General features: G+C 40.8%; 1 protein-coding gene across 1 annotated transcript in view; it reads left to right on the top strand.

Annotated features, from left to right (window-relative positions):
- KALRN (kalirin RhoGEF kinase) overlaps positions 1-25,885 on the top strand; it is a 602,830-nt gene that overhangs the window by 217,251 nt on the left and 359,694 nt on the right. The window contains exon 10 of the mRNA XM_032268307.1: positions 7,072-7,194. Within this exon, the coding sequence (XP_032124198.1) occupies positions 7,072-7,194 (123 nt within the window). The remainder of the gene's footprint in view (positions 1-7,071; positions 7,195-25,885) is intronic.

Genomic DNA, 25,885 nt, shown 5'->3' with positions numbered 1-25,885 from the left:
TCATATGGCAATAGCTGGTGTGGCGATGGCTGGCGATAGTAGAGAGCTGAATGAATGAGCAGTGGGGCCTGTTTAATAAGAGGTTCTGGGACTGGGCACTGTGGCCCACGCCTGTAATACTGGCACTTTGGTAGGCCAAGGTAAGTGGATTACCTGATCTCAGGAGTTCAAGATCAGCCTGGCCAACATGGTAAAACCCTGTCTCTACCAAAATGCAAAAAAATTAGCCAGGTATGGTGGTGTGTGCCTGTAGTCCCAGCTATTCAGGAGGCTCAGGGATGAGAATTGCTTGAACCCGGGTGTGGAGGTTGTAGTGAGCCAAGATTGTGCCATTGTACTCTAGCCTGGGTGACAGAGTGAGACTCTGTCTCCAAAAAAAGAAGAGTTCTGGCTAATGGAATGGTACCTACAAAGTCCTTAAGACCCAAGTGGTTTCCCATGAGCTCAGATGCCTTCATGGCCACTATACAGAGATTGTTTGTTAATTGATCTCTTCAAAAAGACATTTTCCAGCCAGGTGTGGTGGTTCACACCTGTAATCCTAGCATTTTGGGAGGTCGAGGCAGGTGGATCACCTGAGGTCAGGAGTTCGAGACCAGCCTGGCCAACATAGCAAAACCGCATCTCTACTAAAAATACAAAAAATTAGCCAGGTGTGGTGGTGTGTGCCTGTAATCCCAGCTACTCAGGAGGCTGAGGCAGGAGAATTGCTTGAACCCGGGAGGTGGAGGTTTTGCTAAGCCAAGATCACACCACTGTATTCCAGCTTGGGCAACAGAGCAAGACTTCAGCTAAAAAAAAAAAAAAAAAAAAAAATTCCTTCTCCTTGGCAGTTAGACTGTCTCCTGTGCTGAAAGGCATTGCATCTTGATTGAATGCTGGTTGGAATAAACACAATTAGATGAGGAAGAAAGGGGGTGATTAGAGAATTATGCATAATGGCTGTTAGGTTAGCTTTCAAATCTAGTTCAGGATGTGAACGTCTCTTTTGGAAAAGACTGTTCTGGGAAAGGACTACTTTCTGGTTGAAAAGTCAAGACGGAGAAAGGAAGATCTTTACAAGCTGTTTTAAGCTGCCTGCCTGCTGTAGTGGCAAGGAGCCTGGGCTCACCTGTACTGTTATCCCTAATGATGGCATTCCTGAATGGGATGGCAAAATTCCTCTCAAGATAAGCAGGGCAGGGACCTCAGCCACATATGCACTTGGCAATTCATGGCTATGAACAGTCATTGTGTATCTTTTGAGTGCGAAATGCAGGCAAGGATGCTGTGTGGTAGAGGAGAAGGAAGGGTAGGATACAAATGGTGAAAAACCCATACTCTACCTTCCTCTAGGAACTACCTGCCAAGTGGGGCGGTGGAGAGGGTAGAGATGCCCAAAGAGAGAACTTTGAGTGCAGACTGAGATAGAGTTACAGTGGGAGTGTAGAGCAGGAGTCTTTCACTACAAAGTTCTGTGTTAGAGAGGTCAGTTTGAGTTCAGTTCAATTAAACATGTGCTAAGCAACCACTCTATGGTGAGTACCACACTGCATCCTGGGAGTACAAAGAGGTTGGAGCCTAGTGTGAGAGACAGGCCTGTGGGCAATAATTGTGGTTTGAACAGAATCAGAGAAGAGAAACACCCACTCCAGCCCAGATGGGTTATTAAGGAGTTGAGGCATTCCATAGCCAATGATTTTGAGGCAGAGCTTAAAGGATAAGTAGGAGGTAGCCTGGGAAGTGGGTACATGAAAGGAAAGGATATGGAAAGTGAAGGGAGAAATAGAGCAAAGCATAGGAGATGAGATTCAGCTTTTAGGGTGCTGTGGGGTAAGGCGGGAATTCATTTGAGGTGGGGTTAAGAGATGGTAGGGCCAGACATGCGGGACTTTGTATGTCAGGGTAAGGGGCTGCTCAAAAATTATACCCCAGTGAAAAGCCATTTCAAGAATGCATGGGTTAATTTCACTTAAGTCTGAAGGTATGCCTTTATTTATTTATTTTTGTATAAATGTATGGGGTCCAAGTATAATTTTGTTATATACATAGATTGCATAGTGGTAAAGTCAGAGCTTTTATGATAGCCATCACCCAAATAACATATATTGTACTCATTAGGTAATTTCTCATCAACCACCCCCTCTCCCTTTCCAGTGTCCACTCTCTAGCACCCCAAACTCTGCATCCATGTGTATGCATTATTTATCTCCCACATATAAGTGAGAACATGTTATATTTGTCTTTTTGTGCTTGACTTGTTTTACTTAAGTTAATGGCCTCCGGTTCCATCCATGTTGCTGCAGAAGGCATGATTTCATTCTTTTTTATGGCTAAATGGTATTCCATTGTAAATATTACCACATTTTCTTTATCCAGTCATCCCTTGATGGATGCTTAGTTTAAAGTTATGTTTTTAAAGTGGATTTGATATTCCCAACTGGTTTGTTATTGTGATTCAGCTAGATCAACAATTTATAATTTATTTTTAAGCTTTATTGTATAAATTACTTCTTTGAAACTAAAGGCACATGTTACCAGAATCTGATTGACAACTATTATTGAGTACTATTTCCCATTCAAATTTAGGGGTACAAATCACTGACATTTATGCCTCTGAGTATTCCTTTCTGTGTTCATACTCAAAACAAGAGCATGAGCATGGAAAGGGAAAAAAATCTTAAGAAAAAAAAAAGTTATGTCTTTGCTACCCCTTATAACTCTTTCACTCCTATACCAGTGACTAGTTCTACCTTCCACTCAGTTGTTTGAGACATGCCTCTGGGAGTCAGACTTACCACCTGTCTCTCCATCTCCCCCATAGCCAATGACCAAGTCCTGGCAATTCTTTCCCCCAACCTGTCTATCCATATATACTGCCATTGGCCTTGCCTGTGTCACCATCACCTCTTGTCATAATTTCTGCCTCCTGTTTTCCACTCTCTACTCTTGCCTTCCCCAGTTGATCCTCCACAAAGCAATCAGAGCCTTATTTATTTATTTATGACAAGGTCTCATTCTGTTGCCCAGGCTGGAATGGTGATATCATGGCTCACTTCAGCCTCAACCTCCTAGGCTCAGGGGATCCTCCCTCCTCAGCCTCCTGGGTAGCTGGGACTGCAGGTGTACACCACCACACCTGGCTAATTTTTTTTGTAGAGACAAGGTTTTGCCATGTTGCCAAGACTTGTCTCAAATTCCTGGGTTCAAGCAATCTACCTGCCTCTGCCTCACAAAGGGATGGGATTACAGGTGTGAACCACTGCACCTAGCCAGTCAGAGCAATAATTTTTAACTGAAAATGAAATAGTCTTTATCCTCCTTGCAACCCTTCAGTGGCTCTTAGGATGAACACTGGGTTGTCCCATTCAGCACATCAGGGTTCACCACAATCTGGTTCCTGCCTTTTCGGGGTCCATTTTATACTTACCTCTGTGCAAGCCATGCTGGTCTTTTAAATTCCTAATTTGGTTAAATCCTACTCTCTCAGATCTCGGCTAAATCTCACTTCTTCTAAGAAGCCTTCCGTGACTCCTCAGTGAAGATGCATTTGGCTGTTGACACTTTTCACCTTTGCAGTGAATGATGAATTGTGTGATTTAGTGTCTAGTGCTTGTTACCCCTATAAGACTGAGTTCCCAGCATCACACCATGCCTGCCTTGTTTACTGCTACACCCCCACCTCTAGAGGTGCTATAGTGCCTGGCACGAGGGCACAACAACACTATCAAATAAATATCTGAATATGTGAATACTTATATACCCACATGTGCTTCTCTGCTACCTGAGGACCCCTCAGACAAAAACAAAAAGGTAAAACCTCCCAAGTTGGAAATGTTCAAATACCAATTCAGAGCCATCAATAGGTTTGAATGACTGTCATCTTGTATACTCTATGATTGGTAATTGAGTATTTTAAATATGCCTTGTAGATGAAGATAAATCATTCAGGAATAAGATTATAAGGAGTACCTTGATGGGTACTTGTACTTAGTTAGGGTCCAGGATTTGGCTAGAAAGTTAATTTATTCTTTAACCAGTGATGTTCAGCTTCTGGGGCCTGGTTCATCTTAATGGAACTCACTAGAAACCAACAAATTCAGAATTTCAAGCCACCTGTACATTTACAGTGTGTAATACAATTGTCAGGCACTGCTGGTGACTGCTCAGGAACACATTTCTCTGCTGTGCAGGATCTGCATGTAAAGTCAGATTGTACTTCCAAGGTTGGAGGACATGGAATCAGGGTCAAGTCAGATTGTACTCCCAAGGTTGGAGGACGTGGAATCAGGGTCAAGACAGTATGTGGTCTAAACACTTGTATCACACAACAATGGCTCCAAGTGAACTGTCTGAAACAAAATAGTCAGAAACTAGAATCTCTAACAATACTTCATATACTGACTATGTTTATCTATCCTTGAGTACTTTTTCAGTCTGGATTAGGAAAGTCATTTTGTTAATTTCCTAAATTATTTGCTTTTTGATTTGTTAAATTGATTTCTGCACAGCTCCTGAACTTTTGTCAAGATTGCACATATTTTTCCTACAGCTTCAATTCTAATGGTAGAAATTGGACTAAATGATGGTACTATAACATCATAGGGCAATCAAAGTTATGTTAAGATGAAGTAAAAGCCTCTCAAATATGAAATAGGTTTTTAAGTGATGAAGGCATAGCCGATTAAGTTAAAAAAAAGTGCCACTAGCTAAAAATACATTGACATTTTAAAGAAAGCGGGGTAACTTAAAAAGGAAACAAATTGCCTTTTAAAAAATGTTTAAAAGTTGTGAAATCATTTTTGGGGAGAGCAAACACTGTGTGCAGGTGAACTATTAGAAGAAAAATATTCCTCTTCAACGAATTTGCTTCAGAATAACCAATTTTCTTAAAGCTAGAGATAAAAAATGAAATAAAATAAACTCATGAAAACATTGCCAGACAAGCAGGTCATACTTAATTGCTCAAAACTAAATTTAAAAAAAAATGTAGTCTGAAAAATCTGTTATAAATTCCAATATATTCATAAATGGCCACCAGTAGTTCTTATGTATGCTGAAAATTATCCTCAAACCTCAATTTGTTCTCAAAAGGGATTAATGGAAGTTTATGCATTAAAAGTCTAAAACTTTACTGTGCTTGGCACATAATATATGGAAAACTTTGTGACTAGAAGTATTTACCTTTGACCTTGCATGCCGGAGCTCATAACTCCTGTTACAGTACAGAATTGTGAGATCTAATTGTGGCAAGCCAAGTAAAAATACATTCTCCTGATTTTTTTTGGTTGAAGTTTCGCTGTAATTCTAGAGAAACGTAGGCTCTTCTAAGACAGGAACGTGCCTTTCAGTGCCACCTTTTCAGTGTTTGCAAAAGGTAAAAATCCAGCACTACCACAATTTCTTTTTAGGGTTGTGCCTCCAGAATACTTAAAAAAAATGTGTATGTGCGTGTGTGTGTATATGGCCAGAATATATTATCAAGTGTTTATATTATAAAGGGTTTAAAATCTCCATAGATAATGTTTAGATAAATTCATTTTTTGTTAATATTTTCCTCATGGTGATAGACAATTACTCCACCTGTCTTCATTAAGTGGATGTTTGTTAAGCCTCATTTTTATGTTCATATGTACCTTTCTCTGAACTAGCACAATCATGATGTGGGCTTTGTGATCCTGTCACCAAAGATTTTGAAAATGTCCATACTTTGCACACTGCAGATATTAAAATATCCCAAATGTCAGAGAACTCCTGTGCTTGTAGTCTTTGGAATGATTTGGTTTTACCTCTGTTTGTTATAGGGCAATCTGTTTGAGACACAGGTATGAGTTAAAACATCCTTTTAAATAGACCTAGTTCATCTAAATCATTTTCCAGTAAGCTCCTCCAAAATCTGGAAAGGCTAGCTTATCATTAATCAAATGTTTAGTTAATGTTTAATATTGCAGGTATTTAGTGAGCTTGCTTGAGTTTCAGCAGGATCTATAACAGGTGTGTTCATACTGTAATTCTGATTTAATTGTAGCCACCTGATTTACTGAGCAACAACTCTTTGAGATCAAAAGATGATATCTGGGATGCATACATTTTTGTTAGGCCATCTGCAAGAATGCAAAATGAGTATAAAAGGCTTTGGTCCTCCCTATATGTCAAGGCTTTTACTAAGGGATTTCCATCCTGCCTCTCAACTGCTCCTCAGAAAAACTTATTTTCTACCCTTCTTAGCATCCCCTTTCTCTCACTCCTCTATTGCCCAGGATCCTCTGTTCCAAAGTCTCTAAATATCAAAGAAACTGTCTTAAAGCCAAATCACTAGATCTTTAGCCTGGAAGAACATGAAGAACACTGCTTCCCAAGAGACTCAGATACTAAAGGACTTAGGATGCAAATACTTTATTCATTTGGTTGGTTGCTATTGATTGGAGGAGAGAGATGGAAAGAAGCCAGAGGACCTAGAAAACATTCAACCAGGGTAGTCAGTCCCCAGTTGAATGCTCAAGATATCTGACCACTAGGACAATGGAAAGAAGCCATTGTCTTAGTGGTCAGATATCTTGAGCATTCAACTGGGGACTGACTACCCTGGACTTTGCTTTCAAGATTTGGAAGGGGAGTCCCAGGAGCACAATGAGGCAGGATCCCCATGGCTGGTCACCATTGCTGTGGGTATTCTTATGGCAGAGTGATGGATGAGTAATGAGGGCCAAGATGCTGCCCAAACTGCTGCTGCCTAATTTCCTGCCAATATCTTTATGCAATTGGGTAGAAGTGGTGAGGGGGTAAAGCTGTGCCTGATGGTCTATGTAGCTTGTTTAAGATAATGAACCAAGAAAATGGAAAAAGCAATGGAAGAATAATCTGGAGATCAAAAAGGATAAGTTGAATTTAGTTAGGGGTGGGACTATCATATTACCAGTGACAATAATGAAATCCCATGGACCCACAGTGGATTGAACATGTCCACCTGAACTTCTGCTTTTCAATAGGGATGGGATATGGGGGTGATTAGGACTCTAGCAGTTGCACATGTTGTCACGTGTCTTTTCTTCTGCTAGGAAGTCATTGTTGCTGTTATCCTTCTCTGACCAGGTGTTGGACTGGATTGAAAACCATGGTGAGGCCTTTCTCAGCAAACACACTGGAGTTGGGAAGTCCCTACATCGAGCCCGGGCCTTGCAGAAGAGGCATGATGACTTTGAAGAGGTGGCTCAGGTGAGACGCTGTGTGTGTGTGTGTGTGTGTGTGTGTGTGTGTGTGTGTGTGACCAGGGCTGTGGCTTTGGTGTTTGGTGAAGCATGCTGGGTTGATAACCCGTGGACTTTGAAGAGGTGGCTCAGGTGAGATGCTGTGTGTGTGTGTGTGTGTGTGTGTGTGTGTGTGTGAGAGAGAGAGAGAGAAAGAGAGAGACAGACACCAGGGCTGTGGCTTTGGTGTTTTGTGAGGCATGCTGGGTTGATAACCTGTTGCTGCTGGGCTGCCTTCCTGCCTGATGCAAGGAGTCCTTTGTCTTTTTTTGGAATCTAGATAAGTGGTAAAATAGATGCCCACGTTTATTTTCTTTCAAAAAAATCTTCCTGCTGGTGTGATCTAAAAATGCCTTGTCCACAAGGTGGTGCTGGCAGGAGGGAATGACATTATTAGATTCCTCATCACCCCAGGGCTGCTGCTTATGATTGTTACTACCAGTGAGTGAGAGCTAAAAATCAGTCCCAGCTCTACTTGCAAAGCCACATACCTTCTAGGACCTGGAGAAATAGGTGGCACCTGCTCATCAGCCATGCGCTCACAGGGCAGAATGTGCCCAGAGAACGTACCTTGGTGTCATTTCTACAATATTTAAACTGCCATTTATACAATGTTCAGTCTTTTAGCTGAGCTGTATACCTGATCCAAAAAGGGCACTGTTTTTGAATTTATACAAAGATGTTGTATGAGAGGTCCTGACCATTTGTTTAATAATGTAATTGTTTCAAAGTCTGTCTTTTTGTTTAGAGCCTCTACCTCAAAAATGTTGTCCTAGCTCTGTTATATTTCTCCACTGGGGAGTTTTCCAAATGGGTCCTGAAAATTTTCATTTTCAAGATGAAATACTGCTCTCCAGTTATTTTGTCAGGTGTGATCAGCTGCCATGAAAAATAAAATGATGAAGAATAAGGCAGGGAGGGTGCCCACATGGGACAGAGGGGTAGGTGTTGCTGAAGGAGTGAGGATGACAGAGCTAGGTTTTACCACATCACCGCCTTAGCCAGAGCTGACTTCAGTCCCACTAGGCAGACAGCCCTCAATGTGGGTCCCACTTTGGGCATTATGCAGAGCCCTAGGCCTCACCCAGGGAGGTGCCCAGCCCCAGACAGGCTATGTGCAATGGATGCAAAAAGAGATGGCCCATCAACAACCAAGCAAGAACAGGAAAGTCATGGAGCATTACTGCATCTTTAGGGGAGCTGCAAGTAAATGCTGAAAAGTGAAAGCCCTTACAGGAGCCAGAAAGACCATGTTAGCAGCAACCTGAGCCCAGGGAATATAGGTGGATTGGACCCAACCTGTGGGATAAAGAAAGCCTCCTATGGAACCCTTGTGCACTGTTGATGAGAGTGTAAAATGGTGCAGCCACTGTGGAAAACAGTGTGTTGGGTCCTCAAAAATTAAAAATACAATTGCCATAGATCCAGCAATTCCACTTCAGCATGTATTCCCAACAGAATTGAAAGCAGGAACTTAAACAGATTTTTTTTTTTTTTTGAGACAGAGTCTTGCTCTGTTGCCTAAGCTGGAATGCAGTGATGTGATCTTGGATCACTGCAACCTTTGCCTCCTGGGATCAAGTGATTCTCCTGCCTCAGACTCCAGAGTAACTGGGATTACAGGCACCTGCCATCACACCTGGCTAATTTTTAAAATATTTTTAGTAGAGATGGGGTTTCACCATGTTGGACAGGCTGCTCTCAAACTCCTGACCTCAGGTGATCCATCCACCTTGGCCTCCCAAAGTGCTGGGATTACAGGCAGGAGCTACCAGGCCCGATCATCAAATAGATATTTATACACCCATGTTCACAATATTTAAAAGGTGGAAGCAACTCCGATGTCTATTGACGGATGCACAGATAAACAAAATGTGGTACTGTATATTCATATAATGGAATATTATTTAGACTTAAAAAGGGAGGGAATTCTAATAAATGCTACAACATGGATTAACCTTGAAGACATTATGCTAAGTGAAATAAGCTAGTCACAGAAAGGACGAATAGTTTGTGATTCTACTTACACCTAGAATAGTCAGATTCATAGAGATAAAAAGTAGAATGGTGGTTGTCAGAGGTTGAGGGGAAGGGAGGATTGGGGAGCTATTGTTTAATGCAAGCTTATGTAGCCCGTGGCCCATAGGCTATATGTGGCCCATGACGGTGGCTTTGAATATGGTCCAACACAAATTTGTAAACTTTCTTAAAGCATTATGAATTTTTTGTGATTTTTAAAACTCATCAGTTACCATTAGTATATTTTATGTGTGGCCCAAGAAAATTCTTCCAGTGTGACCTGGGGAAGCCAAAAGATTGGACTCTCCTAGTTTAATTGATACAGAGTTTCAGTTTTGCAAGATGAAGAGTTCTTGAGATGAATGATAGTGATGGTTGCACCACAACACTGTGAATGTACTTAATACCACTAAATTATGCACTTTAAAATGGTTAAAATTCTAAGTGTCATATTGTTTATTTTACCACAATAAAAAAGAAATCCTTATAGCCAATGAGGGCCTTCTGCAGAATGAGGTGGACTTTGCCATTGTGATAGCCACAGGTCTCGATGTACCTTATGATGGACAAGATGCAACACCGACCCAAAATACCTGGGTGGCCATACACCCTGGGTCATTCCTCTGTAGGCTATTAGGGGTCAAAGGATGGGAGAGAGCCACATGTATCCCTTGAATGCTGAGAGTGAAGGTTGTAGTACCTGGGGTGGTCTGTTGGAATAGGGCCATCCCATAGCTTTGGTGCTTCTGTCTGTGGGCTGTCCTATGGCTCAGCACTCCTCACTTAAAAAGGACATTCCCAAAGCCACCCATAGCACTGACCCAGCTCAATTCCCCTTTCCCTCTACCTCATGTGGCCTCAGAGGCAATGCCAACCTTAGTTATAGCCCCATGTTTTGGTTATAGGCTACAGTTTTTGCATTTTGTTATAATCAAGCCAGGCCCATGGCCATCCTAGTCCCATTGTGCCCATCTGCTCCTCCACTTTCTCACTGGTGCCTGATATTCCTTTCAAGTGGGACAATGCCTTGCCATCAGCAACAAAGACACATGAACTTAAATTCATATTAAAGAATGGACACATTTTTGAGAGCTTTTGTTTCCATTATATATTTTGTCTTATACCAATCCTGAATGCTAGATAGTATTCACCTTGTTTTATAGAAGGCAACACTGAGTCTCAGAAAGTTTTTCCATGTGCCCGAGTCATCCAGCTTGTCAGGAGCTCTGCTGAGATTCAGACCCAGGTCTGTTGGGTTTCAGAGTCTTGCTCTTATCCTAATTCCATGCTGTCCCTCCTTATTGAGATATAGGAACTGGGCATAAAATTCATTTCTGAGTGCCCATTTGCATATGGAAAGTGTGGAACAAAGGGGGTGAGGGTGGGGGATGTTGCCACCTTCTTTGACATCCATTATGAGTTTTCTCTGGTCCTTCCAATGAGTAATCCACTGGCATAATCCACATCTCTCCTAACTCTGCTTTCTCATAAGACTGTATTTTTTTGAAAGAGAAGACAGAGTTCTAAGTTCCAAAAGGCTCATGCTTTTAGGAGGAGTGTTTGCTCTAGAAAGGAGAAAAGCAGATGTGAGCTACAAAGGGAGCACTTTACCTAGGGTTCATGAGCCATCCCATTACCCTGAAATTAGCCTCCAGAGCTGGATCTTGTAGGCTGGGAATTAATCCTGCCTTATTCCATCATCCCCGCTCTGGGGAGTGGAGCTGCCCAGCATCCTGGGATTGCTAGTTTACATAGGAAAACCAATGCTGACCACAATGAAGGCAGTCTTGGGCAGGCTGCTACTGACAGTCAACCTGCCTGAGACCTGCTTTGTTCTGTACAATGTGATTGCCATGTATAGGTGGTGAAAACAGGGTAATCTTGGAAGGAAAGGGTTTTCTTTGTCTCTTGCTTCTTCTCTCAATTAAGTGAGGGCCATTGGGAGAATAGGAGTGGATTTAATCAGGAATTGAAAGCTCTTGAGTAAGAAGAACAATGACAGAAAGCCAAAGCATGGACACTTCTATTCTTTGTTTGGGTTGCTGTTTATGAGATATGTTCAGGAAGGCTATAGATGTCATGGGTAGGAGGCTGGGGTAAATTATGAGCAATACTCTAAAGGGTCATGATTCCGTGAAGGGACCTCTTTTAACCTTATCATTTAAGATTCCTTTACTTGAGGCTGATAATGAGAAAGGAATTCTGAGCACACATTCTTTGTATTTAGGTTCAAAAAAATTGTCTTGAATCAAAGCAGAAAGAGAGTTATTGCATCTGTCACAGCTCCTGGAAATTTGTCCTTCTGCAAGGAAAAACAAGCCAGTGGCAGAGGAAATGGCTATCCATGAGGAGGGGTTGAGGCAGCGTAAAGTCCCTGAACAAATACATCTCCACTCTTGGGATAGTGAAGTCATCTGTGATTCTTACCAGTAGTCAGTCTTTGGAGTAAAGACATTTAAGTCAGCTATTAAAATAGACGTAAATGATAACTTTGAAGAATTTATGTGGTAATCCATTATCCTTCATTAAACTTTAACTTTTGTGTTTAATAGCTCTTGAACAAATTTTAAACAAATTCTTCAAATGGTATTTGAAGATGAATTAAATATTTGAGTCCTCATTTCATCCTGCAGATGGCACTCTTTGAATAACCAACATAGAAGTTGAGCTAACTGGGGAAAGGCTTTGCAGTCATGACAACCTCCCTGGGGAGGAATCCAACATTCAGAGTGAAGGTCCAGGAAGCAATACGTCAGGGGATCTGTGGCTACAGGTTTCTAGTCCAAGCTGCTGAGGTTGTGCGTGCTCAAGTAGAAGACCCGTCTGTGCACTGGCAGTAACCCTTCCTGGTCCTTAGGTCAAATAGTGGACTCAGTTTGCCTTTAATCTCACTGAATGACTCAGGCTGTACAGTAGAACAGTTTTTAAGAGACACGTATTTTTTGTGGCACACATTAGGTGTCATCAAGAGTATAAACAAGTGTAAGATGGAGTTGCTGCTCATAATAGGATGGCTGTCAGGGAATAGATGTGTCCATATCTGCCCAGGTGGTGGAATAGAATGTGGTACTTTATATTGTCCTGAGATATTTGCTATTATGAGGTAGGCGAGGACTCAAGTGCCTGTGGTTTACATAACAGCTGTGCCTGCTTTGTTAGTGCTCTGCTTTATGGCCTCATTATCTGAAATGCCAGATTTTCTCCACGCTAATTTAGTAAAAAATTAGCAAGTGTTTATGTTCAAATATATATTATCTAAAGTCTCAAAGCACCAAATCACATTTAAACAGCTAGGCATATTAAGTAGCATTAGTGTAACATTTTTGAAAGAGCAGACAATTTAAAGAAAGACTCAAAGAAATAGAAAAACATGGGCATAATTAAGAACTTCATTCAGTTATCTCTGGTTACTTGTTTCCCTATCCAGCCCTTGTGGTTTGTTTGTTTGTTTAAATTTTTTAAATCAAACTTGACTAGAACACTTTTTAAAAATCATTCTGAGACTTGGGGTCAAAATAGGTTAAGAATAGAGCGAAGGCATTTTAGTGACCTTGCCGGCCAAAGATACTCAGAATATAATCAGCAAACCTATCATAGTAATAAGGGCAAAATACAGTAGGGTAATCCACAGAGATGGAAAGTCTGTGCCCTCAGAGTTGAACAATAGCCCTCATCGGTTTTCATTTCCCATCAAGTTTCTGTGTTGGGCACTGTGGAAAGTTAGAGTTCCATAGTTTCTGTCTTGAAGAACTCAAAATCTATTTTTTACAAATGTATGGAACATGTTCTAACCCTCTAAGAAATTCCATAGCAAGAAAGGAGACATATGTTTGCTCTTTTAGGGTTTTCAAGGGGCATTTCTAGGGAAAGCTAGTTCATCTGGCAATTCAATTAATATGCAGTGAGGCAGTGACCTTCAAAGTAAGTTCCTTCTTTCTCTTCTTGCCAGAGATGATGACCAATTATAGCAGCTGCAAATACAAGCAGAAGGAAAAGGTGGGAAAGCTTAAATAGATGCTTTTCACACTCTAGCTTCTTAGCAAGGCTGAAAGATTCTTAGGCAAATGAAAAAAAAATAGTGAGGAAGGCAGACAGGAAAATGCAGAAAAATTAATGTCATGAAGTGGGCAAGTGGAGAGATGTGAAGCAGCAGAGAAATAAGGGACAATCTTGCCCTTTGGATCTTGCATGACATGTTTCCTATTGGGGTGGATTCAGAACCTTCCTTCCCTGGAGCACTAGGGAGAAGTTACTGATGTAAGCTGGTGAGAGACAGTCTAGTGATCACACTCAGGACGAAAAAGATGTTACATCTTGTGGATTACTTCCAACTGGGGGTTTTGAAGGTCACTTTATCAGGATTTGATGTAGAAAATTGGGAGAGGGCAGAAGCCAATATCCAAGATATTATAGAGAGCCTACCATGAACCTTTATTAACCCCATGAACTGTCACCCACATTTGCTTCTTCCTTTGGGGAATAAATAGGACATTCAGAAGAAATTGGGGCTTTATTCCTAATGACTTAAGTTCTGAGTGACAAACTGGAAGATTTGAAAGCACAGGTGGTATTTCTCTCATTCCATGTGATGGCAGTAACTACAGCAAAGAAGGGAAGCTTTGAGAAACAAATGCCTGCATATGTAGATGGTGTTTTTTAAAAAGTTTTCTGGACTATGTTCTACAGGGCCAGGATGATGGGCTTCTGACAAGGAATGGAGTGCATCTTGTAAGGATTGGGAAGGATATACATTAGTAGAAACCTTGATGATCTATATAGAAAAATTTAAATTAATTTTAAAGTTGAGGGAGAAAATTAACCCAGATATGTTGGGCTTTACACAGGTGACATAGAAAAAGTGTGTTATAAATAAAATGTGCTTAGATAACCTTAGATTAAAAAAATACCTGCAAAGAATACAGGTTGCAAACAATATTTTTAGGCTTCTTCATAAATAAACCAACAAAAGGCATGTGTAACAAGTAGTGCACTTAAACTTTTAACACAAAAAGCTAAATATAATAGGTAGTCCTGAGACTTCAGGATATTGAGCTCATAACTAGAAAATGGCAATAGAATACTCTTTGTTGAAAGGAATTGTTCCAATAGGAAGAGTGGCAGTGTATCAGGATGCTTCACATCTATATGAAATCTACAAACCTGACGGTAGAACCCTATGCAGAAATAATATGAAGATAAAACAAACACAGAAATGAACCGTCATGTTAGTGGAGAAGACCAGAGTCTGCTCCATCAAATGGAAGATATGGAAAATGCTGTTCTGAGATTATTTCAGCTCTGGTCCAGGAAAACTATGGTCATAATGGGAATCCTCAAGCTCCCTGGAATTTCCTGGAAAAATTTGTGACACTGTAAATGAAATCAGTTAAGTAGGTTAGAGCAAAAGGTTCTGTGTGGTAGAATGTGAATCATTGTAGAAAAGCTCAAAAAGTGTAGCTTGTGTCTAAACTCCCAAGAACTTTGACCTGTAGATGCAAAGATTTAGGCTTTATTCTTAGAGCAGAGAAGGATGTTAAAGGCTTTTGAGTGATAATATAAATTAAAATATAATATCTAAACCAGATAAATAATTTCTCTATGCTGTCACTCTTTAGCTCACATATGGAATATTGTGCCTAATTCTGGAAAATATATTTTTAAAAAGATATGGACAAAATACACCACAGTTGTTGGAAGGCTGCCAGGATTGTGAAGCTGAAGTAACTGGATATGTTCCATTTCAAGTAAAGAGTGTTTTATGGAAGGCAGAGGTGGTGGGTTTGATAATTGAAGGCTTCCTATGGATAAAATAAGAATAAGAGGCATAGTGAAGCCAATTTTAGCTTAATTCAGATATAACTTCTAACCACAGGTCGCTTTTTTATGAGCTGTCCAAACCAGATTGAAGTGCCTTGTGGTGCAGACTGCTGCTTCTCAGTGGAGGTTTTCCAATAGAGACAACCTTTTTCCCTTAGGATTAAACACCCTCAAGTCTGTCTCATTTTTTAAATATTTTATTTATTTATTTTTTTGAGATGGAGTCTCACTCTGTCACCCAAGATAGAGTGCAGTTGGTGCAGTCTCGGTTCACTCAACCTCTGTCTACCAGATTCAAGTGATTCTCCTGCCTCAGCCCTCCGAGTAGCTAGGATCACAGGTATGAGCAACTACGTCCTGCTAATTTTTATATTTTTAGTAGAGACAGGTTTCACCATGTTGGCCAGGCTGGTCTCGAACTCCTGACCTCAAGTGAGCAACCTTCCCTGGCCTCCAAAGTGCTGGGATTACAGGCATGAGTCACCGTACCCAGCCTCTCCCATCTTAAAAACAAATTAATACAAATACCAGCCACCAAGAACACCTTCTCTGAACTTACTTTCCCCTCCGTTTCTCTTTCCCTTTGTAGTCCAGGTTCTTGACAGAAGAATTTATATTTGTCACCTCTACTTCCTCACCTCCTGCATTCCCTTTGACCCCTGTCATTGGGCTTTTGTTCTCTCTGGCCCACTGAGGTTAATCTTGCTAGAGACTTCAACAGAAGTCTCTGGTTTTTATTTGCCTAATTTATTATTTATTGCTAAATTCAAAAGACACTTAACAGATTTTTTTTTTTTTTGAGCCGAAATTTTGCTCTTGTTGCCCAGGCAATGGCGTGATTTCAGCTTACTGCAATCTCCACCTCCCAGGTTCAAGCAATTCTCCTGCCTAATCCTCCCTAGTAGCTGGGATTACAGGTGCCCGCCACCACGCCCGGCTAATTTTTGGATTTTTAGTGCAGACAGGGTTTCACCATGTTAGCCAGGCTGGTCTTGAACTCCTGACCTCAGGTGATCTGCCCTCCTTGGCCTCCCAAAGTGCTGAGATTACAGATGTGAGCCACAGTGCCTGGCCATTTATGAGATCTTGATTGGCTGTACTGAAGCATTTAATCCTGTCAACGACTTCTGCCTTTTAAAGCCCTCTTTTTCCAAGCCTTCCTTGACATTGTGTTCTCTTGGTTTCCTTATGACTTTCTGGCTGGTCCTGATTAAACTCTTTTCCCTTTTCCCCAGGATTTATTTCTCAGATCTTTTCTTCTCACTTTATACACACTTCCTGAACAATTTAGACTCTCTCTCAGTCTCAACTGTCACCCCTACTCTGACAGCTTCCAAATCCATGTCTCATCTCTGGTTTCACCCCTGGGCTCCATATTTATAAACCCATTGGCTCTGTGGACACCTCCACTGCAATTTTCAGAGGGTTCCTAAACTCAGTGTGTCCACAGTTTATTATATCGCCTCCCACCCCTTCTGGTGTGCTTTTACTCCTGCATTCCTCATGCCAGTGAAGGCCACCAACCACCCCCTTGCTTGAGCCAGAAACTTGGGAGTCATTCTTGACTCCTCCCTTGCACTTCATTGTCACTGAGTCTATTGCAAAGTCTTATTGTTTCTGCCTCTTTCATAATGTTTCTTTCCTTCCACCCCCATTGCCACTGCCTTAGATCAGAGTCTCAGTATCTGGCAGGGTCCTCATTTTCATCCCAGAGCCAGTTCCTAGCCCTTTTTTCACATGTGGATCTGGGTCATCTCTCAGGCAGCCAGCTGCACATTAGCACTGCGGCAGTAGGAACCCCCACTCCCGAGTGATACTTTTTCCTTCCTTGCCTCTAAGATTTCCCTTGGAAGAATCACCTTCATGATCCTCCATGGCATCTTTTTAACCCAAAAGGTTTATGTGGCTTCACACATCTGGGAACCTATGACTGACTTTTGCCCTTGTCTGCCTGTCCTCTGGTGTATCTGAAGCACATGTAAAAATGATTGGGAACAGCTGGCTCTGCCCTTTGCTAGAGCTTGGCCTGGTTAACAATTGATTTGGCTGGTATCTGGCCTGAGTCTTCATTTTTATGTTCTAGCACAAAATGGTAGACTACACCAGGCCAAGACCAGACGATTATTTCATTCCTTTCTTTTTACATTTTGCTAAAGTTAAGCTATTACTAATGAAACGTCCTAGTTTTCAAAAATCTACCCCCCTAGTAGTCCCATAACTCCATATGAGGTGTCCCCTTTAGTTCTGACTTTCCCTCTACTGGGACATATGGTATAGTGAAGAAAAGCATAGCATTTGGGGTCATTCTGTTTTTTCCACTTTTGGCCCTGGACCTTGTGACAATGACTTAAGTTCTCTGAGCTCCAGAGTTCTTCTCTCTAAAATGATAGTGACGCCTACCCTGAAGAGTGATGTGGAAATTAGAAATAATATATGTAAAATACTTAATCCAGAATTTGATTCATAGGAGATGCTCCATAAATGGTGATCTCTGTGGCAGCAAGTGGTGATCATGGTGGCACTGGTGGGTGGTGATAGAATATATCTAAGCTTCATTCCCTTGCAGGCAAAGCTGTTAAGTCCTATGCTGTCATCTCTCAAGACTCAGCTTGGTGTGGTCTACTTAGCTATGTGGGAGAGAGTAGCCCTGTGCCTTGAGATGGCCAGGTGACAAGAGGACAGATCAGTTGCAGGTACTGACAAACATCATCAAGTGTTAAGTGTTATGAAAGAGATGGGCACCCTATTCGACCAGTGAAACAAGGAAAACCAATAGAGTAATGGTATATCCTGCCCGGGGGCAGGGGACACCCAGCACCTGGGCATCCAGGAGCCAAAGGTGTTCAGAGACCCAAGGTGGAGGCTAGACAGTTTGTACTGGGGAGGCTCTTAACAGCCTGTCTGCAGCCACTGGACTGCAATTCAGAGGCAGGATTCTTGGCGTACCTGGTAAGGTAATGGCTAGCTCTTAGGAACAGGACAAAATTATAGTTATGGAAACTGAGTAACAGGGCAGGGCTGGGTTGGCTGCCAGCGGAATCTGATATGGAGGACAAGTCTGTCAGTGAGATGTGTGATTCCATTTGGTGTGTGTAACTGGGCTGGAGCTGAGCCTGCCATGGGACCCCAGAAAAGGGAGAAAGAAGTAGAGAGACACTATGAGCCAAGTGAGAAGAGACTCTTCCTTCTAAAGGATTCTCTACCTAGTGGCTCTCCTCAGAGGGGTACCAAGAGTGTAATCACTCAAGTTTCACAAATGTGACAACATACTTTACCTTGTACAGTGAGAGTAACACACCAATAGGAAGAATAAAATTACTGTCTCTCAGAAAGCATTGGCATGGTTTACAAAGGAAACAGGGAAAGCTATTCCAGAGGAAAGCTTTCTTGTCTGCCCAGTATTGACTCTGAAAGCAAACCATTTATTACCATGTTTTCCAATAATTGATTTCAACACAGGTCAACTTGCCCAGATTAAGAGAAACAAAATCAAATTCCTTTCCTTTCCCCCCTTCTTTTGTTTCTATGGCACTCTGAGCAGGATGGGCTTCAGGAGTGTGTTTGCTGCTGGGGAAGCCAGGATTTGTTGATTCTGAAAGAAGAGGGAGCATGTCATGAATTTGCATATAGGAGGAATGTATGCAAATTCCACAAGACTATTTTGCCTTCATGAAAAAGTTTGGAAAAGTATCTGTAAGGTTTTAAACCTATGCTACAAAGACAAACATACAAGAATAACTGATAATAACTACCATTTATTGAAAGTACACTTTCACAAGGAATACCTCATTTAATCTTTAAATAACTCTGTAGAGTTACTGTTAATATTTTCCAGATGAGGAATCAGGCTTAGAGAGGATTATTCAAGTGGAGGAGGCAAGATGTGAACCCAGGTAGGCTGACTTCAGAGCCCACACTTCTAGCACACACACAGTCAGAGGATTTAAAAAAAAAAACTGGGCTTAGTCAATCTTCCTTTTGATTTTTTTCTAAGGGAAGTTTCTATTTTATTTCTATTTGTCTTTTTTTGTTTAATTACAAAGCTACATATTTTTCAATATAAAACATACAGACAAGCAAAAAGAAACAGAAATAATCCACCCACTTGGTTGTCTGTCTAACAGTTGCTAATACTTTGTTTATTCTCCCAGCTATTCCTCTGTTTATGTGTATATGGGTACATTTAGCAAACAGCTTTTCTCACATAATGATATAGCCATGGTAATAGATGCATATATACAATTTATTTTTGTTTGCTGATGGTATTTTTAATATTAAAAATTCATATTATTTTCCAGATTCTAATAACTTACAGGCTATTAAAACTTGGTACAGTTTTAAGTGTGTAAAGAGAAGCAACATTAGCATTGAAGCCAGAGGGCTGGGTTTAAGCCAAACATTCAGAATTTCTCCCCAAGAGAAAGATCAAGAGAATGGCAATTTGCAAGAACCCTCCCAAGCCTTTTCAGTACCTCATTGTAGGTGTACGTGTATTACAGGGCTACGAGGACCTTTTGAGTTGGTAAAACTGGCAGAGGTGGAGAATAGTGAAGGTGGCAGTGGTGGTGGAGAGAGCTTCAGAACAGTAACATTTGTAGCCTCTTTCCTCCTCCTCCTCCTCCTCCTCCTCCTCCTCCTCCTCCTCCTCCATCTCCTCCTCCTCCTCCTCCATCTCCTCCTCCTCCTCCTCCTCCCTTCTTCCTCCTCCCTGCTCCATCCTCCTTCGTCATCTTCTTTTTCCTCCATCCCTTACCACTGGTCCAGATGTGATTTAAGGTGGGCAGTGCTTTCCAGGCTCCCTGAGTACTTCCTGGCTGTGGCATTCAGGGTAGTGGGGGCAAATCAGGTTGTGGGGGCTGAAGGGTAAGAGATTTGAGAACATGTGGGTAGATGAGGCAGCTGGTGCAGGCAATGAAGACAAGGAACCAGCATCAAAGAGCCCTGAGGAAAAGGGCTTTAGGCAGTATATTAAGCAAACCAAAAAATAAACACACATCACCAACAAGAGCAACCCACCAGGCAGATCTGTCTTTTTTTCTGCCAATGAGCAACTGGAGGCATTTTCATAAACCAATTTTGTTCAGAATAAATTTTTAACAAGAGAAAAGCCCACTGCCAAGTTGTGACAGGAACAGATCATTACATCTAAGTTATTCCACCTGGAAACGAAGCCAGGTTTGAGACAGGGAGCTGAGTTCTTATGACCTGCAGATACCAGGGGACATCCAAGCCTCATCAGGATTGGTGCCTTTATTTGTCTTGGGATGCACAAGGCATATGTCCAGCTAGCCCAAGGCACTGCCCTTTGGATTTAAATAGAGATTGGTACAGCTGTCCTACTGTAATCTAGGAGCCAACAAAACAAAATACTGGCAACTTCAGCTATAATTACATATCTCCATGGTGTTTCACACCGTGGGCTATTTTGCACAATATATCTGAGCCTCAGCAATGCCAAATATGGACTGAAATAGCTCTGATGGACTTTGGCTCATCACCTGCCTAGAATTTTAAAATATCACCAAGAGGGTCGGGCGCAGTGGCTCATGCCTGTAATCCCAGCACTTTGGGAGGCAGAGGCAGGTGGATCACTAGCATAAGAGTTCAAAACCACCCTGGCCAAGATAGTAAAACCCTGTCTTTACTAAAAGTACAAAAATTAGCCAGGTGTGGTGGTGGGTGCCTGTAACCCCAGCTACTCAGGAGGCTGAGGCAGAGAATCTCTTGAATCCAGGAGGTGGAGGATATAGTGAGCCAAGATTGTGCCACTGCACTCCAGCCTGGGCCACAGAGTGAGACTCTGTCTCCAATAAAATAAAATAAAATAAAATATCACCGAGGGAAGGAAGCCGTGGAAGAGAGTAAAAAGGGAACTCTAAATCCATATGATAGACATGTTTCTTTTTTTTTTTCTTAATGAGGCTTGGACTTATGGACTCTTTAGTGTCTTGGGGATTCCCAATGTCAGTTTCATTTGCTTCAAAAAATACAGCTAAGAGAAAACGATTTTTTGGATGCAGATCTTGGGTCTGATCCACCTGCTGTAGCTATCAGTCTGATGAAACTTTGCAAGTTTATAAAGTTAGAAAGGTTCAAGGTTTGGATATCCCAGTTATCCTGATTTGATCATTATACATTGCATACAGGTATCAAAATATCACATTACTCTACAAATGTGTACAACTAGTATATGTCAATAAAAAATGAATTAAAATATATATAGTTTAAGATTTGAGATTTATTCCAAGAAACTACGTTTCATCATGACTTCAGGGTGCCAGATGACCTGGACAAAAGACAATTTCCTAGATTTTCCCTTTCTTCATTCTATGCCTCACACAAAGATCACTTGAAAAGTAAGTACCACAACCTCCCCATCGACAAAATGGGAGTCACAGATTCTTCCTGCCTTCTTCCTTGTGGGAAGCAACAAGATTCAGTGAGGATACAGTTATTAGAATACTTGGATGGGAGGCCAGAGCTACCATGTGTACAGTTCCCCTAACCTTGCCAGGCCTCAGTTTCTACATCTACAAAATGGGAATGATATCGATTCCATTTTAGTTGAAGTAGGCATTCAGTAAGATAATGTACTTAAAAGTACTTTAAGTCTCAAGCACAGAGCAAATGTAAATTGCCATCATTATTATTCAGAGAATATGGTGACAGTGGATGAGATCATGTCTGGAACACACTCAGAAAAGAAGAACTGAAGATATAGAAGAGATTGATGATTTTGCCCCATCCCAGGAGTTTCCCAAGAGAGGGAATGTGCTGACCAGTCTCTGAGTTTAAATGAACTCTTGATTCCCTGGGCTTATTTCACTGTTTGAGGGCCAGATTCCCATGCGTAGCAGTATTAGCCGGGAAACTTTCCACATTCTAAAGCTAAAGCTAATGATTTAATGAGCAAAATCTCTCCCTTGTTCTGATGTTTATTTATATAAGTTTAGGTCAGTAGAACTTTTGGGGCAAAAGCAGTTGTAAATGGAAATGATGTCATTTTCTTCTCCCTGCCCTTCTAATCAGAGAAAAACGGGCAGCCCTGCCCAGTGACCTCTCAATAGCAAGCAGTGTTGCCCCATTTCAAGAAAGCGAGGGGGTCTATAGTGCTTCTTATATCTACCTTTTGAGGGTTCTGTGAAATTATTTATTTGTAGCTAGATCCTGCCTCCAAGCCAGCTTTGTTTTTGTTTCATTATGTCACCGTCCACATAACATTATTGCTTAATTTTCTTTTTCTCATATTGAGGATGGGTTTGTATGGAATTACGGTTCTTGCCTAGGCTTTTGTGACTTTGAGAATTATGGATATAGTCTGTGGTCATAGAAGATGGCTCTTGACCTATGAAAATCAGGAATAGTCAAGAGTTTTGGAAAATTAGCTTAGAGATGGGATAGGAGCCTGAACCTCATGACCCTTCTCTGTCTCATGGTCCAGTCTTCAGCTATTTGGATTCTGCCCTTTCCCTGAAGAGCTATATGTGGGGAGACTGATCTCCTGCAGCTTCTCTGCTCTGAGGAAATGTTCCAATGACTGTGTCTCTTCACTTAATCTCCTAAGGAAAGGAAATGGGAAGAACATGTTCCTGCTTTGAAAGTGGGGATCTAGAGGTCCCAGATGGCCCTGGGTTTTGGCCGGCAGTGCATGGTGAACAGTCCTTAGTGGATGTGTAGTGTCTGTCCTAGAGCAAATCTCTCAATCCATGCCTTGTATACATAGGATTCTAAACTATTAATTCACCCCTTTAAAAATAAGGGGGGTACCTATAGCAATGTCAACAAATCCCAATCATGAGTAGAGACACCCCTAGAGCCACTGCAGAAGCTAAGCTTTTCTTTTTCTACTCACTGTTGGGTCTATCCCAACACTACAGTATGGTTCTAGGGCTAATCTGCATTCCATGGGGCCTAATCAGGCTCTATACAATCTCTAGAGCAGCCCTGTGCCTGACACCTACATTTCTTCTGGATGATGATGATGATTTTAACAGTATACCTGGGGAAGGTGAGATACAAGAAGACTTGGCTTTCTAAAGCCGTGCTGAGAGCCCAATCCTAGAGTGAACCAGTGAGACTAGAGGAGAGAGGATGTTCTTCTAGATGTGAGTGTTACCTGTTATCCCTTTCACTTTGCATTATTCTACCTTTGCGTTGCTAATTTTCATTTAAAAGACCCTAAGCATTTCAATCTACATCAGCTTGTCAATTTCACACATGGAGAAACCCAAGGTCCAGACCGCTGCCTGTCATTCTGTGCTTCTGTTAGCTCTATGCCATAGCTCTAAGGCCTTTGATATTTATATGATGGTGATAAGGAAGGCTTTCAACCAAAACTTACAGGGTCACTTCAGACATAGACTCTAGGGGTGTTATCGGAGCACCTGCCTCACTTTTAAGTACTTTCAAATTTGACATGTTTCTTACTTCTGATGGCTGAGGAAAACAACTTAGGGTTATGAGTAACTGATGCTAGCATTGTGCCCAGGGAGAATAATTTATAGGACTTCACAGGTGATTATTTTTAATGAGTTTTTTTGCATATATATGTCATACTAACATCATGTTTCTTCTAAGCTAAGATAAGCAGTGTCATAAAATCCAAACTGAGAAAGGTGAAATGTCTGATTGGGGCTACAGACACATTTTACAGGTTTTGTGATTATATATTTTATTGTACTTCATCAAGCATTAGTGTCTTGAGGATCTACATAAGTAGGAAATGCACTCATCTCTAAGATAAATGTATTTGTAATGAAATTTATTTATATTTCTGAATGCACTCACATTTTCACCTGTCAATTGACAAAAATATATTGAATCTTTATCTTTCCCTTTTAAAATTTCTTTAGTGTTTTTCAAATTTTGGAGGAAGTCCTGTTTATTGTAATAACAAGTGGAACATTGCAAAGATGTGAAATAAAGAGCTAATTATTCCTCCACTCCCACTTTCCAATTTCACCCTCCTAAGGTAATCAGTTTTCTTGCACATCTCTCTCTTTTCTTTTAAATTTCTTATTTTTAATCAACAGAAACATGTATATATGTATTTACTGTGTATAACATATTGTTTTGAAGTATATATACATGGAAGAATAACTACATCTAGCTAATTAAGAGCTGCATTACCTTGCATAGTTATCGTTTTTGTGGTGAGAACTTTACTCTCTTAGCATTTTTGAAGAATACATATATCATTAACTATAGATGCTACATTGTACAATAGATCTTTTGAAGTTATTCTTCTATCTAATTGAAATTTTGTATCCTTTGGCCAACATCTCTCCAACTTCTCTGCCTCAAGACCCCCCATCCCACCAACCCCAATTATCCCAATCCCTGGTAGCTAGCATTCCTACTCTCTGCTTCTGTGAGATCAACTTTTTTAGATTCCACATATAAGCGAGATTATGCAGTATTTATCTTGTGTGCCTGGTATATCTCAGCACAACATACTATAGGTCAATTCATATTGTGAAAAATGACAAGATCTCTTTTATTATTGCTGAATAGCCTTCCATTTTATTGTATTTTATTGATGAATAGTATTCCATTGTACATATATGACAGCACTCCAAAAAGTTTATAGAAAATAGAATTTATATATGTGTGTGTGTGTGTGTGTGTGTGTGTGTGTATAAATGTTATTTTTCAACATAAGTTCCATCAAATTCAAGACACCTTTGTAAGTGAGGATACCAGCCATTTAGTCCATCCCTAAAGAACTGAGGGTCCTGGGAATTTAACCAGGTCAATGTATGTTCTTAACTGAAGAAAAATGGATGGCCTTTAAAGATTTTTTTTATGACTAGGATACAAAAAAGATGTCAGAAGGAGCCAAATCAGGACTGTAAGGTGGATGCCTAATGATTTCCCATCAAAATTCTAAAAAAAAAATCCTTGTTTAGATGAGATAAATGAGCAGGAGCATTGTTGTAGTGGAGAAGGACTCTCTGGTGAAGCTTCCTGGGCATATTCATGCTAAAGCTTTGGGTAATTCTTTTCAAAACACTCTCATAGTAAGCAAATACTATCATTCTTTGGCCATCCAGAAGGTCAACAAGCAAAATGCCTTGAACATCCCAAGAAACTGTTGCCATGGTCTTTGCTCTTGACCAGTCTGCTTTTGCTTTGACAGGCTTCCATGTCCACCTCTTGGTAGCCATTGCTTTGTGTTTTGTCTTTAGGATCATACTGGTAAAGCGACGTTTCATTTCTTTTACAATTTTTCAAATAGATACTTCAGGATCTTGATCATGCTTGTGTAAAATCTTCATTAAAATCTACTCTTATCTGCACCTGATCTGAGTGCAACCATTTTGGCACCCATTGAGTAGAAGGTTTGTTCTACTTTAATTTTTCAGTCAGAATTCTGTAAGCTGATCTAACTGAGATGTCTATGATGTTGGCTATTATGTCTGCTGTTAATCACTGACATGAACAAGATTAATTTTTCCTCACAAATCGATGTGGATGGTCTGCTGCTATGGGCTTCATCTTCAAAATTATTTCATTCCTTCTTAAAGTGAGTTCCCTATTTGTAAACTGCCAATTCCATTAGGACATTGTCCCTGTAAAGTTTTTGTAAAGCGTAAATAATTTTACCATTCTTCCACTCAAGCTTTGCCATAAATTTGATGTTCGTCCTTGCCTCAATTTTAGCAGAATTCATGTTGCTCTGATTGGGACTATTTGAAATAGATGTCTTATCCTTCTTAGTACTTCAAACCACATCCTGTTCAGGTACATTATGACAAGTTAGTATAAATTTAATTTTGTGTAAAAAAGTTGAAATCCATGCATGATTTCTTTTTTAATGATAC

The sequence above is a fragment of the Sapajus apella genome, unplaced genomic scaffold (genome assembly GCF_009761245.1).
Source record: "Sapajus apella isolate SASKATOON/1434 unplaced genomic scaffold, GSC_monkey_1.0 scaffold178, whole genome shotgun sequence".
NCBI lineage: Eukaryota > Metazoa > Chordata > Mammalia > Primates > Cebidae > Sapajus > Sapajus apella.
The sequence above is the reverse complement of the archived record's forward strand: the minus strand, read 5'-3'. Positions and strand labels throughout refer to the sequence as shown.